Source organism: Austrofundulus limnaeus, unplaced genomic scaffold (genome assembly GCF_001266775.1).
Source record: "Austrofundulus limnaeus strain Quisiro unplaced genomic scaffold, Austrofundulus_limnaeus-1.0 Scaffold72, whole genome shotgun sequence".
In the NCBI taxonomy this organism is placed as follows: domain Eukaryota; kingdom Metazoa; phylum Chordata; class Actinopteri; order Cyprinodontiformes; family Rivulidae; genus Austrofundulus; species Austrofundulus limnaeus.
Window position 1 is genome coordinate 876,707 of NW_013952474.1, and position 14,951 is coordinate 891,657.

At 40.0% G+C, this 14,951-nt stretch overlaps 1 protein-coding gene across 1 annotated transcript in view; it reads left to right on the forward strand.

The window, feature by feature from the left end:
* LOC106519136 (RNA binding motif protein 43) overlaps positions 1 to 2,324 on the forward strand; it is a 4,627-nt gene extending 2,303 nt beyond the window's left edge. Inside the window, exons 2-3 of the mRNA XM_014010677.1 lie at positions 411 to 502; positions 586 to 2,324. Coding sequence (XP_013866131.1) covers positions 411 to 502; positions 586 to 1,713 — 1,220 coding nt within the window. The 3' untranslated portion in view covers positions 1,714 to 2,324. The remainder of the gene's footprint in view (positions 1 to 410; positions 503 to 585) is intronic.
* Positions 2,325 to 14,951: the final 12,627 nt, after the last annotated feature.

Here is a 14,951-nt window from a genome sequence, read left to right on the forward strand (position 1 = left end):
TTTTTGCTGAAAACCAACCTACTTTTATCTTAATATAAACCCTTCTTTACCTAAACTGAATATATAAATGTACATTTTATTTTAAATTCAAATGTAGTTTCTTTCCAAACAAACCAGATGCCACATAATCTAAATCTTGCTTCTATTAAGAAAAAAAAACTTTTTCAGAGGAAGTGGAGGATTTAACTATTATTTTGGCTTAAAACAAAGATTCACAAATCCTAAAAAAATGTTCTCACAATGATGCCTTTTATTTTTATTAGAAGATGTATAAAATGTCTTCTGTTGTAACCAATGGGAACCACTTCTACATGGTGCTGCATTGGAGGGGAGCAAATATAAGTGATGTTTATTGTAGAAAGTTTCTATTTTGTTAGTTTGTGAGGGATAATGGTTGAAACTCTTGGCAGACGCTGGCAGGGTGGTGAGAAAGGAACAGGTCATGAAAGACCACGAGTTTCCTGAAGACTACTCGCTCACTGTCTTTCCCTTCACCACAGATGTAAGTTTGGTATGAAACCATAATTTATTCATTTTTTTWAAGTACGTTTTAGATGCTGATTGAACCATGTTCCTGTGCTGCAGGTGTATCTCTACGTCTCCAGCGCCACACTGGACCTCTCGGTGTTCGGCAGCGATCAGACGAACCTGATCAAGAGTCTGCGTTCAGCTCATCGATCCGTACGGTTCCTGTCTTCACCCAAACAGAGGGAAGTCCTCATCGAGGGTCCTTTATCTGCCATCAAGGCCCTGAGGGAGGACCTCATCCGCAGGGCCAAAGATCTTGAGCCCCCCRTCCAAACTGCAGCTGTCAAACCCAAAGACTCCAGTTCTAATCTGAGGAGARCTTTTCATCCTGAGGTTGTTGGTGCTGAAGGGTTCTCTGGTACTAAAGCTAAGCAGAAACCTTCGAGCTCATCAAAGGTACAGCAGAACTCCAGTCGGGACCAGGACTTCGCCTCAAAGTCAGAAACCCAAAAGGCTTTYTTGAAGCAGAACGTCTCAAATCAGAGTTTAGCCGGTGAGCGCCGCAGACACGTGACTGGAGAGGAGTCGAAGCCAGAGACTGTGGGTCTGTCGGGCCCGGAGCTTGACTCTGTCCAGGAGAAATCAACAAAGCATCAAAGAAGTGGTAGTTTTTCAAAAAGGGTCTCGGCAGAGAATCCTTTGGACCTCAGCAGCTCAGCAACCGGCACAAATTTCTCTCAGACTAAACTTGGAGACACGTCAACAGAAGGTGTCAAAGATCCGAGTCCAGGGGTCGTGGAAGATACTTGGGTCGACTTGTTTACCTTCGAGTACATCAGAAAGTTCCACGAAAAGGAACTGGAGGGCTGTGTGAAAGATGTAAACATGTCCATCGAGGTCATGGAAGGAACCGGTCTGCTGAAGATCTCAGTGACGGAGAAATCCAAGTCGGGCTCCAGGTACCTGAGGACAGCACTGGACAACATTGAGACGCTGATGGAGTACTGGGCGTCGTTTCTTAGAGTTCATGAGATCTTTTATGACACGTCGCTCACAGAACACACTCTGACTTTAATCTGCAACGAGGCGAACTCTGTTTGCAGAGATGTTCTGTACATGTTCGAAGACTCTCAGATTAAAGTCATCGGACCCTCGGAGTCCGGTCACCTGTTCTGTATGCTGGTGGAGGACTCTATGTCCAAACTTTTACCAAAAAAAGTAAAGGCTAAAGGTAAAAATAAATAGACGTAGTTTTACCGTTAGCTACAGGAAGGCTCTATTGCTCAATAATAAACCCTTTTCCTTTAATTTTTGTAAACCTGTGATTAGTTATTAGTGCCCGTCCGGTGACATTGAATAATAAAAATAAATAAATTCTCTTAGCCACAACAATTTTATTTTATTTATATATTGTCAAATTTAAAAATACTTTATAGATCCCAAGGGGAAACAAACAGGTTCTGTAGTTATAATACATGCAGCAGTATTTTTGTTCTATTAAAAACAAAAGGCTGTGGTGCAGTGGTAGAGCAGCTGACTTGGGACCAGAAATGCACAGGTTCAATTCCCCACCATGTCCACATGTTGTGGTGTCCTTGAGCAAGACTTACTGCTCCCTGGGTGCTTAAATAGCTACCTGTATTTTCTCATGTGTGATGAGTCAAATGTGGAGCACAATTTTTGACACTGTAACAGTTTTCTCCAGACTTTCTGTTTTTTGTTTTGTTTTGTTTGTTTGTTTTTTCAGATGCATCTGTGTTCTCCTGGTACCTCCTGTACTCCCGTTTCCTCTCAAAAGTCAGTCCATTCAAGCTGCTTGAAAATGTATAATAAATGTGTTTTTGTAAACATTGTGAGATTGTGGAGTTTAGGCCCTTATTAGTGTTTGTGTTGATGGTTAAACGTGAACAGGAAGCGTCCAGCAGGGGGCAGTAAAACCCTTCCTCAGCTTCAGGATGTGCAGCTGAAGGTGTCGCAGAGGCCGAGTTTGGCATGCGGGGTGCAGATTGGAAGACAACTGATGTCAGATGGATGTCCCGTCACACACACACACACAGACACACTTGTCACACAGTCGGGAGCATCCTCAGTGAAGTCACATTGAGAGTTAAGGGCGGTTTGGTTATTTAGGGTGTGATTATTCAGATGAGCTCGCCCCACATCTGCGATAATTGATTCATTATGGAAAGAAGAAGCCACAGAGGCGTAATGAACACACACAAACACTCCCGTCTCCCCGACACGTTCGCTCCCACTGGTTACCATAGGAACATAAAGAGGCGGTTGCAGAGCTGTGACAATGGGCGTCATTAAGGGAAGCTCTCCAACACAATGAAAACATCCATGAGGACGCTGGAATTACTTTTCCTGCTGAAGAACCCTTCATCGCAGAGGGAAAACCATCCAGGSCTCTGATGGGGTGCATTGAACCTACAGTCTGGATGGGACCCATAGAAGGAAGGTCAACGAGCAGAAAGCATTAGTTTATTTTACATCCTAAAGGTGTCCTGACTCTAACTTTCATTCCCCTCGTTAAATAAGGTAATTATCTCAGACCAGAGAAGGGAAATGTCTCTCACAAGGATGCTTCCATCAGGAACAGGGTCAGAATCAGTACAGAAACATATAATCACCACAAATATTCACCTCTGCCCATAGGAGAAACAATATGTTTAAAATAGCATGCATACTACGGAGGTCTGTTCATGCCAAAATCATTATTGCAATTTTTTTATATTGTTATACATTGATAATGTTTTGTTATGATTTGAAAAATATGTAACAGTATGGTAATAACCGAAAAACGTTTTGTTACATGATGAGATACTGTCTTTTTTCCACACACTCACATTTTACGATTTAAAATTTTGTTCAAGTGGCAGCAATATGCTTCTACGTAAAACCATATTTTAAAAAGTCACTTAATGAAGACACACAAAAGGAATAAAATCATGGAACTTATTCCAATGATATCCTGTAATGTAAAAATGTAATTCTTTACCAGACATTCAAAACGTGAAACGAGCAAATTAGAATAAAAGTGATGACAAAGAGCTTACTAACTGCTACCAATATTTAGGGCAGGGCTATTCAACTGGAGGCCCGTGGGCCACATCAGGCCCACTGGTGACCAAAATCTGGCCCACCAATTGGTTCATTGGTTCTCAAGCCCAAACCATCGGTTTTCTACTTTAATTACTATAAGTGCTTTAAGTTACACATAGACACATGTGGTATACAGAAACGTCAGAATCTTGACCAAAAGCTGGTAAAAACCATTTGAATGAAAAGACACTTAAAACTACAAGCAGTAGAATATAAAATTAAGATAAGTAAAAAATAAAATTGGTTTAAAAATGTGGCAAGTTAAATATGTCAAAATAATATTTGTGTCAATTGTTTTTGATTTTGTTTCAATATCACTTATTTTATTACATAGGGTTCTATATGTTGTATTCATGATTAAATGCAGCAAAAAAATAAATTATTTCAAAGGTAACAGATCTTTGTAATACTTGTTTTATTTACATAATGATTTTAATTGTTGGATGTTTGGCCCCTCAGCTGTTGGCCTGCAGTAACTGTGGCCCCCAGAGCAATTTAGTTAAATAGCCCTGATTGGGGGGGAAATACCTATAGAATATGAATTAACTTTATATTTTAAAAATGACCACATTGACCCACATCATTACAAATGCTCATGAGCATGTACAAAATGTCCATAGTGAGGTTGTGGTGGTTTATTATTGCAGTTGTAGCATTTTGAGGTCCRTATGTTTCATGCTGACATCAATAAAGGCGTATCAGTAACTTGGTACTGCTGTGGTTCGGTTGGTGAGAATTTGTAGCAGGTCTAACCAGACTAGCCTCATGATTATGCTTCATCACGCCGACACATGGCTGTAGAGTCATGCTAGCATGGTGGTGATCCTCAAGGACCAGGATTGGACACCTCCCTGTTCTGGAGCATCACCTTTCGATGTGTTCTGAGAAAGTTGTGCCAGAAAGTGCGATTGTTGGAGAACGTGACAGAATCATCGTGGGAACGCACTGTTGAGAGGTTGTTGAGGGTGCGTGGGAGGGACAAAGGATTGTGGGGAAAATAAAAAAAAAATTTCAAGTACTAGAGTTCACGACAGCCTTCTTGCTACAAGGATGTTTTCCAAATTTGCAGGGTTCCATTCAAGCATATGAACCGTGCTGACAAAATGAATCAGACTCAGCACAGAATTAAAAACAAATAATTTTTGCATAAAAATTAGTCCATAAAGACACCAGCTACTGACTCCAGTAAATGAAATAGTTTGTAATATTTCTAAACATGTTTTCAGAAACAATGCTTCGTCCTACTATCCGTTATAATTACTGTTAAAATTGACATTTTGTGTAGTGCTGGGATGTTGCCAGGTGATATATCACTAACATTTCAACAAACTACACATCATGTTGAAGCTTTTTAGATGGAGAATTTGAAAAAAAAATACTCAGTATTGAAAAATATAATATAATCAATTTAATTGGGGCTTGTTTTTTCTCTCTGGTCAACATCCAAGGTGAAGAACTGTGAACAGGTAATACAGAAACAAAAGTATTTGTAAACAAAAAGCAGTAGTCTTGAAGACAAAGACATGTACAGTTTACGCTCAGGAGCTTGTCTCTGTTCTCAAACCATCCGTGGTTTGGGTTTTACCCGTCAACAACCCCACACTGAGTGTGTGTGGTCACGTTCAGGCTCATACATCTTGGAGGTCAGAGGTCAGACAGCGAAGCAGCAGTTTCCTCTGCATCCTTTCTCCTCCACAATGATGAATGGGAGTGCAGATGATGGATAGGCTTCTGCAGGCCATGTGTGTATCCAAGTCTCGGTCACAAATTAAGTCTTAATGATTCTCTTTACAGATCATCACCCTGCCGGGAGGAGGAAATGGAGGAAAGATATGTGTTGTACCACCCTGTGCCACTCCGCTTGACGATACGTCTGCTCCGGTGGTTAGGGGTTTTGATGGAAGACTGCAGTTAAAGGAATTGAGGGCAACAGACCAAGAAAACGGTTTGTGTGTGGTAAATGTGCTGAAAAGATGAATGTATTTAATTGGTCACAACATATGACCCATGATTGTTTCCCTGTGTTCCTAAAGCGCTTTAACTCAAGTGTTTTTCATTTGGTTATTCCTGTATTGTTATTTAAATTCAGTGACTTTAGTTGTTATGAGAATAATTAAATTAAAGTACTGATACCTAAACGAGTTCATCAATAGAAACAACTGGAAAACAGTTCATAGTAGGGTTGGACGATATCCCAAATTCAATTTTCGAGTTTAATCAATTTGTTTCCCACTTAATGGAGTGCCTCTGTTTCAAATGTTGAAACTAATTTGCTGTAGCAAGAGCCTTCAAACAGGTTTTGCAGTGAGGTGTTTGTTGCTCCAAGTCCGAGGTTGAAAAACCTAACCAGTTCCAGATAACTGAAGGAACGGTGCCTTTTTGGGAAGTAGATTCTCTTTGCTGGCTGCCATATTGTCATGTCGTGTACCAAGCATCTTCAGGGACAGGCAGGGTGACCTCTGAACTACAGAAGACCCAAAGAGTGCACTGGTGGGAATAAAATCCAGATTTTCCCAAAATTAAATCTTTATAAATGGCAAATTTGAATTAATCGATTAAATCGATTTATCGCCCAACCCTAGTTTATAGTGAACTCAATCTTGATACGTAACTGTGGGGGAAATATTCCACATAGCAAAATTTGTCTGGCCCACACAGTGCACCAACATTCAGCCCAGATACTGCAATGCATGACGGTCCTTTGGTGGCCCAGATGTGGTTTGCCAGAGGTAGTCCATGTGTGGGCCAACACCGCATAAACCAAACCACAACCAGGCCAGTTGTGGCACGCCAACTTAAAAACACTGCTATCATTGCCAGACCTGGCCCACATCAGGTTGACAAACCACTTACCATGCCAGCAAACCACTTACCATGCCAGCAGTGTCAGCTTGACACCAGGTCTGGCCCTCACCTGTCTGCTATGTGAGCTGTGATTTTAGAAAAAGGTTGAAGAAAACAATATTTTGGAAATATTATTAGGTTTTGATTCTGAGAAAAGCCAGACCGTTAACCAGTATTGATGCCAAGTTAAATGGTCTTACAAAGTGGGGAGAGGCCAATATGGCCACCGCTAAAATAAACTTGTTCAAACAATTTTGCTCAGTGTGATTTTTTTCCCCCTTACGGAAGCCGAGAGCGGATGTTGTCCACATGTAATTTTTCCATGTTTTTCTTCATGATAACAACATTATGTTGTTACCACGAAGAAAACGATGAGCATTTTCTCGAGATAACAAGTTATGGTTTTCCTCTTGTACATCATTCAGTAACTACAGAGATGGCCTGGTCAGTTTTACTTTTTCATAACACAGGCTGAAATTGCAAATTGGTTGTCTTGTACAAATAACTTTCATGTCATTCCTCGTCATTTATGGAGACGGCTGGCCCGACTGCAGATCAGCAGGTGTTTACACAGTGATCCTGCTGGTATAATAAACTTTATCAGTGACCAGCTAAGGGGACCATGATTTAGCTTCCACTAATTATGGAAAACCATCATTTGTTATCTCGAGAAAACAATCCTCATTATTTTGTCATAACAACATGAACTAATAATCGAGAAAACGCTCATCCTTAAAAACCATGGAAAATATTAGACGGGATGTAACCAAAGAGTTTGTTGATGGAAGATGAACGCTGTCCCAGAACCCGTAACTATTAAAACAACATCAGCTGTAACCGTTGTCTGCTATAATGTCCTCTCCTTTGGACCTCTTCAGCTAAGGTAGACTGATCAGTTGGCTCCTATAACTCCTGCTCAACATTTGTAGCACTCCTTCAAACTTTGATATGCTAAAATATAAACCAAACCACCTGTTTTCCTGACTATATAACGTCTCCATAGTGGAACCAACAGTCCTTCTGGAGAGTCTTTATACCTGTTAGGTCCAAAAATGCTTATAGTAACTACACCACAAATGTACCTTAGTAAATTATCCTTCAGCTGCTGCTCATCATCTCCTCTGCCTTCTTTCCACACATCTTGGCTCCCCAGCTGTTCAGTCCCACAACCCGTCCCAGGAAGCGTTGGTATAATTAYCAGTCTCTCCTCCAACCATTTCCAAAGGCTTACAGTTAGCGGGGGTGTGAAGAAGATCCATGATTGCCTGGTAAACCTTGACACAGCAGAGGCTGCAGTACTCCAATGGAAGCCACATTAGAGGAGCTCTGGATTTAGATGTGTAATTTAGCTGTCATTTAAAGAAAAAGGGGGGCAGTTAGGGGCAGGTTCACRTGAAGGAATAACATTATGAAAACAAATGGTTTCCAGTTGGTGAAAACAGGAAATCACAGAGGTTAGCCTTTTTTTTTTCTTTTCTTTTTGTAATCTTGTCACTTTTCCAGTTGGTTTCAAAACAAAACTTGAAAAAAATGGTGGTCATGGTGAAGAAAGAGTTCAATCAAAAACAGGCAAAGATCTCAATTTACTGGTCCGTCTACGCTCCAACCCTCACCTGACGCTTGGATCATGACGGAACGAACMAGATCCAGGATACAAGATTGAAGATCGGAGTAGAGCTGCTGCTCCTCTTCACTGAATGGAGTCAGCTGAGGTGGTTTATCTGATCGAGGTACCTTGGAGGTTCTTCAGGCACGTCCCACAGGGAAGAGAACCTGAGGCATACCCGGAACTCTCTGAACGGATTATATGTTCTCTGGTCTGGGAACACCTTAGGGTCCCCCAGGAGGAGCTGGAGAGTGGCTCTGGGATGAGGGAAGTCTGGTTCAACAAACCATTTTGGTCATACTGGTTAGCACATTAGCTTGCAAGCTAACAAGCTAAAGCAACTTGACCATGAAATGACTCGGTCAGCTTTGATAACAGTTCTGTATCAGCTGGTATTCTCTACGGGTTGTGTAAAATATATATTTTGGTGTTGCCCTGTGGGAGCGTTCTTCTCTTTCATCCTTCATCGTTCAGCTTCATTAGCTGAAAAAAGACGCCAGACTTCAGAGAGAAGACGTTTCTCAGGTGGCCCTGCTTGGCGTCGGATGATTTGTGGGTCTCTAGATAGTTGAGAGCACGCTGCCTGATTTTAAATTGTATACGAATGTGTCCATGAGGTGAAAAAGCTCCCAAATAGGTCTGATAATTTAGATTTATATGAAAGCACCTGTATGATTTTGATAGCCACGACGTGTTTAAAAATAAGGCTGGCACCAAGCTCCAGCTCCTGTTATACCTGYCCTCAATCAAATTCTACAGCCCAGGATGGGCCCTGAGGGAGGTGGTAAAATCTGTGAAATTATTAAGGGTCACAGCATGTAATAGTTAGAGTCAAACCCCAGAGYGTTAAGGGCTATGAGAAATTGAGTCCAAAAATGGGATGTTTTTCTGCTAAAATCCAAATTTACTTTTATAAGAAAATCTCCTTTTATGGTTGAATTACATAACTATTCACTGAGGAGATTACATAAATGAATCCCTGTATAACTCATTAGTGTGAATTTCTCTACTTCTTCTACTGCTGTCTTAATGAACAATTATAGGTTTCTTRAGCTTTAAAGGTACAAAATGAACAAACATAAAAAAGAGAACAGCAACACATCAATGAGAAATATTAACATGTTTGCATGTGTCAGAATTTTTTACAAATCTAGTTTTTTTGGAGCTCTTTTAAACCATTAAACAGAGGTTTGAAAGGCTTCACTAACTCATAATCTGCTACGTAAAATATAGCTTTGGTAATGCTAAACCGTTAAGCATGTAAAAAAAAAAAAACAGTGGAAGCTAATGCTAAACAGCCAAACAAGTAAATATTTGCAGGAGCTAAAAGTTAATTACTAACCACTAAGATGCCTGTCAGTCTGTGTCACGTCTTCAGTGTCCTTGCAGCTGAAGACTGGTGGGACTGACCCAAACCTTGTTGATGTTAGCTTGTTAGTTAGCTGTTAGCAGGCTTAAAGTTGCCATGACAGAATTTAGCAGGAGCTGATTGGTCCACTAACAGTTTTCAAAGTTAGGTATCTGCCAAATAAAAAAAWTAGTTCTGCTATTAGCTGTTAGCTTTTAGCTGATTAGCGGGACCATGCTTGTGCCATGTTTTGTCACACATTTTCTTTTAGAAAAAAATGTTCATGTGATCCATTATTCTTTGGGATTTTTGACAAAATTATTATAATTTTTCTCCAGTGGTGGCCTATAATCAATTAAATAAGAAAAAATATTAACATTAAGACAACTGTTTTAATAAATATCATTGCTGACATTTTGAAATCAAATGTAATTTTGAAATACCAGAGATGTGTGTGTTGGGTTTTCAGTGTAGGACTTCTGTGTGGGATTTAGTGACATCTAGTGGCAGTGTTACAGATTGCAACTAAAGTGAACATGAGTGCATCAAAAATTCTGTCTTGAGTTCACGGTTGTCCCAGTGTTTATGTTCACGCTTCAGGCAAAAGTGATCCAAGTCTGATTAATGGTGTACACTTTATTTTGCAAAATAATCATTAGCGATGACTCTGTGGAGAAAAGCAGGTAAAATAACTGGACAGACACTGGACAACAGGTTTGAATGTAACAAAAACTATTCCTGTTTTCACAAGATTCTACATCACAGACAACATTTTTAAAAAAACTTTAGCTCTCCATACGTCTTCTGCATCTACAGTTGTTAAATATAGAGGTAAAACACTAGATACACTCTTTATGCTGAACTTGAACAACAACCCAAAGCTAAACCAAAAAAAAAAAAAAAAAAAACCTGACACTTTCTGACAAATTCATCAAGTTGTTCGCAGGCTGCAATTATTTTTGTGAAACCCTGGATACTCTTTTCAAAAATAGTGAATGCATTTTTAAACAGTAAAAGCTAAAACTCCAAACAGCCTTGAAAATGCTTAACAGCATGAGACGGCTGCTGGTATGATAAAAAAATTTAAATTAGCATATTCACATAACTGAAATTTTAGCTATAAAATGTGTAAAAAATGCATTTATTCATAAGCATCTTACCAGAAAACCTATGCATCTTGTTATCTGTTGAGAAAGTGCTCAGACTAAAAGTCTCCACAGCTCCAACCCATTAAAAAAACCTAAAAGCTAGAATGCACATTGATTTGATTAGGCTTACTCCAGTCTTTAAAGTCTCCTGGAAATGTCAGCAAAATCATCAAAGCATGCGTCTGTTTTTTTAAAGGCCGGATCAAAGACATTCTTGACATACTGCGTCCTCCGTATTATTGGCTAACGGGCAAAACGTCTACATCTGCACCACATTATTAGGTTTATGGGAGTGTTATAAGTGGAGACAGACTAAAACCAGGAGAGACAAGTGACATTTCCTCCTCTTTCCTCCACCCTCAGCCCACCAACTCTCTGCTGCATTTGCAAATATGTGTGGTGTGCTGCTGTATCTTTCTCTGCAAGGAATTTTGTTTTGTTTAAATAGAATGTTGACTGGATGAAATTACATGTTTAACGTGTTTTGTTATTTTTGGGGAGATCAAACCTATGGTCTTTGAATTTTGTCATTTTCTTTTTTACACAATTTGATACTGTGTTAGGTTTAATTAAGATGCTATTTAGTTATTCTTGTCCGTAAAGTTTTGTTCTTTTATGTTGTGTTTGTTTTGTTGCAGTTCTTAAAACACCAGACATTTGCTGCATAATATTCATCACCTGATTGTGCCCAAGTTCTGTTATTGTTATTGTTTTATCGGTACTCTGTTGTTTTTTCATAAATGAGGCTGTCATCAAAATCATAATTTTGTATAAATATTGACTTTAGACCTGTAAAATTGGAAATCCAAACAAAGTACTAGTTTGTTTACAAAGCCATTCCTAAATTACATTACTTTTTCCCCCTATGTGTCAAAGACAGCAAGAGAAAATGACCAAAAGTGTTAGTTAATCAAAATATATGATTATTTTTTTAAGGCTTTGGTTTAATATTATGTTGTGTTTGTGTTACAGCCGTGGGTCTTGTTTAAGTGCAAAAATCAGCTCCTAGCCGTTAGAATTAGTATTTTTAGAATTTCAAGAAATTTACCTGATGCCCAAAACATTTTGTGTGGATGTCCTGATGCATCTCAGTAATCCAGGTAAAAAAATCAAAAGGAAAAAAATTGTATAGGTCTTCTGGACGGGTTCTTCTCTAATGAAACGTTTCGTCTCTCCTCCAAGAGACTTCTTCAGTCTGAGAGTTTCAGGCAAAATTCAGGCTTTTAAGCCCTGCCTCCATGTGACTGATACTCACATCACATGGCTATCGTTGACACCTAATTAACACCTATTGTTAACAGGGGGTGGAGTGATACTGGCAATGGCAATGCTGTAGGAGGGAGACAACTGAAAACGGAGGCCTCCACCTCTGTTTAATGACGGACGGTCTTTCTTTACAAAAATGGCTTCTTTTACTCCTCTCTCAAACCAACATTCCTCCCTATCAAAAATGAGAACATCCTCATCTCTGAAAGAGTGACCGCTGGCCTGTAAATGAGTGAAAACTGCAGAGTTCTGGCCATTAGAATTAGCTCGTCTGTGTTGGGACATTCTTTTGAAYAGTGGCTGCTTTGTTTTCCCGATGTATAACTGGTCGCAGTCCTCCTGGCACTTAACAGCATATACAATATTGCTCTGTTGGGGTCTTCATTTTCACCTGAAGGTTGCATGGAATCCTGTCTGTGTTTCCTGTCTGCTTTCAGGAAAGCCCAGTCAGGATAACCACACTGCTCCAGGGCCTGTCGTGTGTGTGATTTCTCTTTCTGCCTGGCTCCTGGGTTTGTAGGGACACTGTCTGCTCTGTGGTACAGAGTCCTGATCACTCCTAACTTGTGTTCCAGTGGGTGGTGGGAGTCAAAAYGCAAATATTGGTCTATGTGGGTGGGCTTACGATACACGCCAGTTTCCAACCGTCCTCCATCCGAAACCAAGACATCGCAATCCAGGAACACCAACCTGCCATTTTTTACATCCTCTCGTGTGAACTTAATATATTCATCCACAGAGTTGATGTGATCAGTGAAATGTTGGACTTCCTGGGCTTTCATTTTAACCCAGGTGTCGTCAACATAYCTGAACCAATGGCTCGGTGGCACCCCTGAAAAGGATATCAAGGCTCTCTTTTCCACTTCCTCCATGTACAGGTTTGTAACAATAGGAGAAACTGGGGATCCCATGGCACACCCATGTTTCTGCCTATAATATTGCCCCCCGTACGTGAAGTAGGTTGACTCCAGGCACWGTTTGAGGAGTTGGCACACTTGTTCTTTGGAAAGTGTGGTTCTGCTGCTGAGAGTGGTGTCTGATTTCAATCTTGCACAGACCACATCCACTGCCTTATCAACAGGAATGCACGTGAAGACCGATGTTTCTCAGTACAGATGGTCTCATGTTCCCAGTACAGATGTTCTCTGGTACTTATGTTTCCGGGACAGATGTTTCCTGGTACGTATATTCTCAGTACAGATGTTCCCTGGTACATATGTTCCTAGTACAGGTGTTCCCTGGTACGTATGTTCCCACTACAGATGTTCCCCGGTATGTATGTTCCCAATTCAGTAGTTCCCTGGTACCTATGTTCCCAGTACAGATGTTCCCTGGTACGTATGTTCCCAGTACAGATGTTCCCTGGTACATATGTTCCCAGTAAATATGTTCCCTGGTACATATGTTCCCAGTACAGATGTTTCCTGGTACTTATGTTCCCATATGTTCTCAGTACATATGTTCCCTGGTACYTGTGTTCCCAGTACAGATGTTCCCTGGTACTCATGTTCCCAGTACAGATGTTCCCTGGTACATATGTTCCCAGTAAATATGTTCCCTGGTATTATGTTCCCAGTACAGATGTTCCCAGGTATGTACGGTATGTTCCCAGTACAGATATTCCCTGGTACATTTGTTCTCAGTACATATGTTCCCTAGTACTTATGTTCTCAGTACAGATGTTCTCTGGTATGTATGTTCCCAGTACAGATGTTCTCTGGTACTTATATTCTCAGTACAGACATTCCCTGGTACTTATGTTCCCAGTACAGATGTTCCCTGGTACCTATGTTCCCAGTACAGATGTTCCCTGGTGCGTATGTAAGTCCCCAGTACAGATAGTCCCAGTACAAATGTTTCCTGGCATGTATGTTCTCAGTTTAGATGTTCACAGGTATGTATGTTCCTAGTACAGATGTTCCCTGGTACATATGTTCTCATTACAGATGTTCCCCTGGGTTAATAACACTTTCATTATTAAAAAAAGATGAAAGATGCTTTGCTCCCTCTTCAAATGTCTTTTAAAACGAATTTTAAAAATTTGGAATTACAGAGCGGGCATAATACCGGGGAACATGGGGGTCTGGGAACATAAATACTGGGAAATATAGGCATGACCCCATTCTAAAGGAAATCATCAAACTCTGAAAGTTTACTGGAAACTCYAAGATTTTTAATAGCAACATGAGCTCCACAATGTGCACTATTAATGTTGGATTTTATTCTATTTTGCATTTTGAATTCTGAAATKATTTAGATTTTTTCCTGTGTTAAAGATAACTAGGGTGGACAACCAAAGTGATCATGATTGGACAGTTTTTCAATGCAACACTCAGTCTTCTTTAATTTTGCTTTTAACAATTCTGTGTCAAGTATGGTTTTTATTAATGTGCGCATGCACGCACACAGGCACACACACACGCACGCACGTACTCACACACACACACACATAAATATCAACTTAGGTTAGCTCACGTGCGAAGATAGTTTTCAGCTTTTGAAAAATTCTCTGGTGGTTTACCAGCTACCCAGAGTTTATCGATAATAAACATGCACCATTTTCTCCTTTGTTTGTAAATCTGTTGTTTATTTTCACAAGTCTTTTTATATGTAACTGCAATTTTGAAATGCTTGCATTATTCCTACACCAACCCTGACATTAGTCTTGAGTCCAGTAGAGCTGTAGACGCACATTCAGAGGAACCATACATGCATTTTGAAATACATTACGCCATCAATCGTGCTAGGCCAGAAATGGGTCACAGAACAAAATGATGACCTGAAGCGATGTAGCAGAACAACCAAAGAATAGCTGAGGAAAAAAATGGGATTTACATCTGTCACTGGCCCAGTCAGAGTGCAGACCTGAATATGGCATTAAAATGTGGCGCCTGCAGCTGAAAACATGCAGTTCATGCCAAATGCTTCTTCAAGCTTACTCCACAAAATTGTGCAAAAATCCCAAAAAGCAGATGCACGAGACAAATAGAAAATTTTGTTATATTTGCCTCTTTAAAATTGTAACTTTTTTAAGAAATTCATGGCATATCAAGTATTTGAAATGTCTACAATTGTTATTTAGGTTCATTTTGTTCAATTATTCAGATTGTTGTGCTGATTTAGCAAGCGATTGCACAAATTAGATGACAACCCAATTAAATCAATT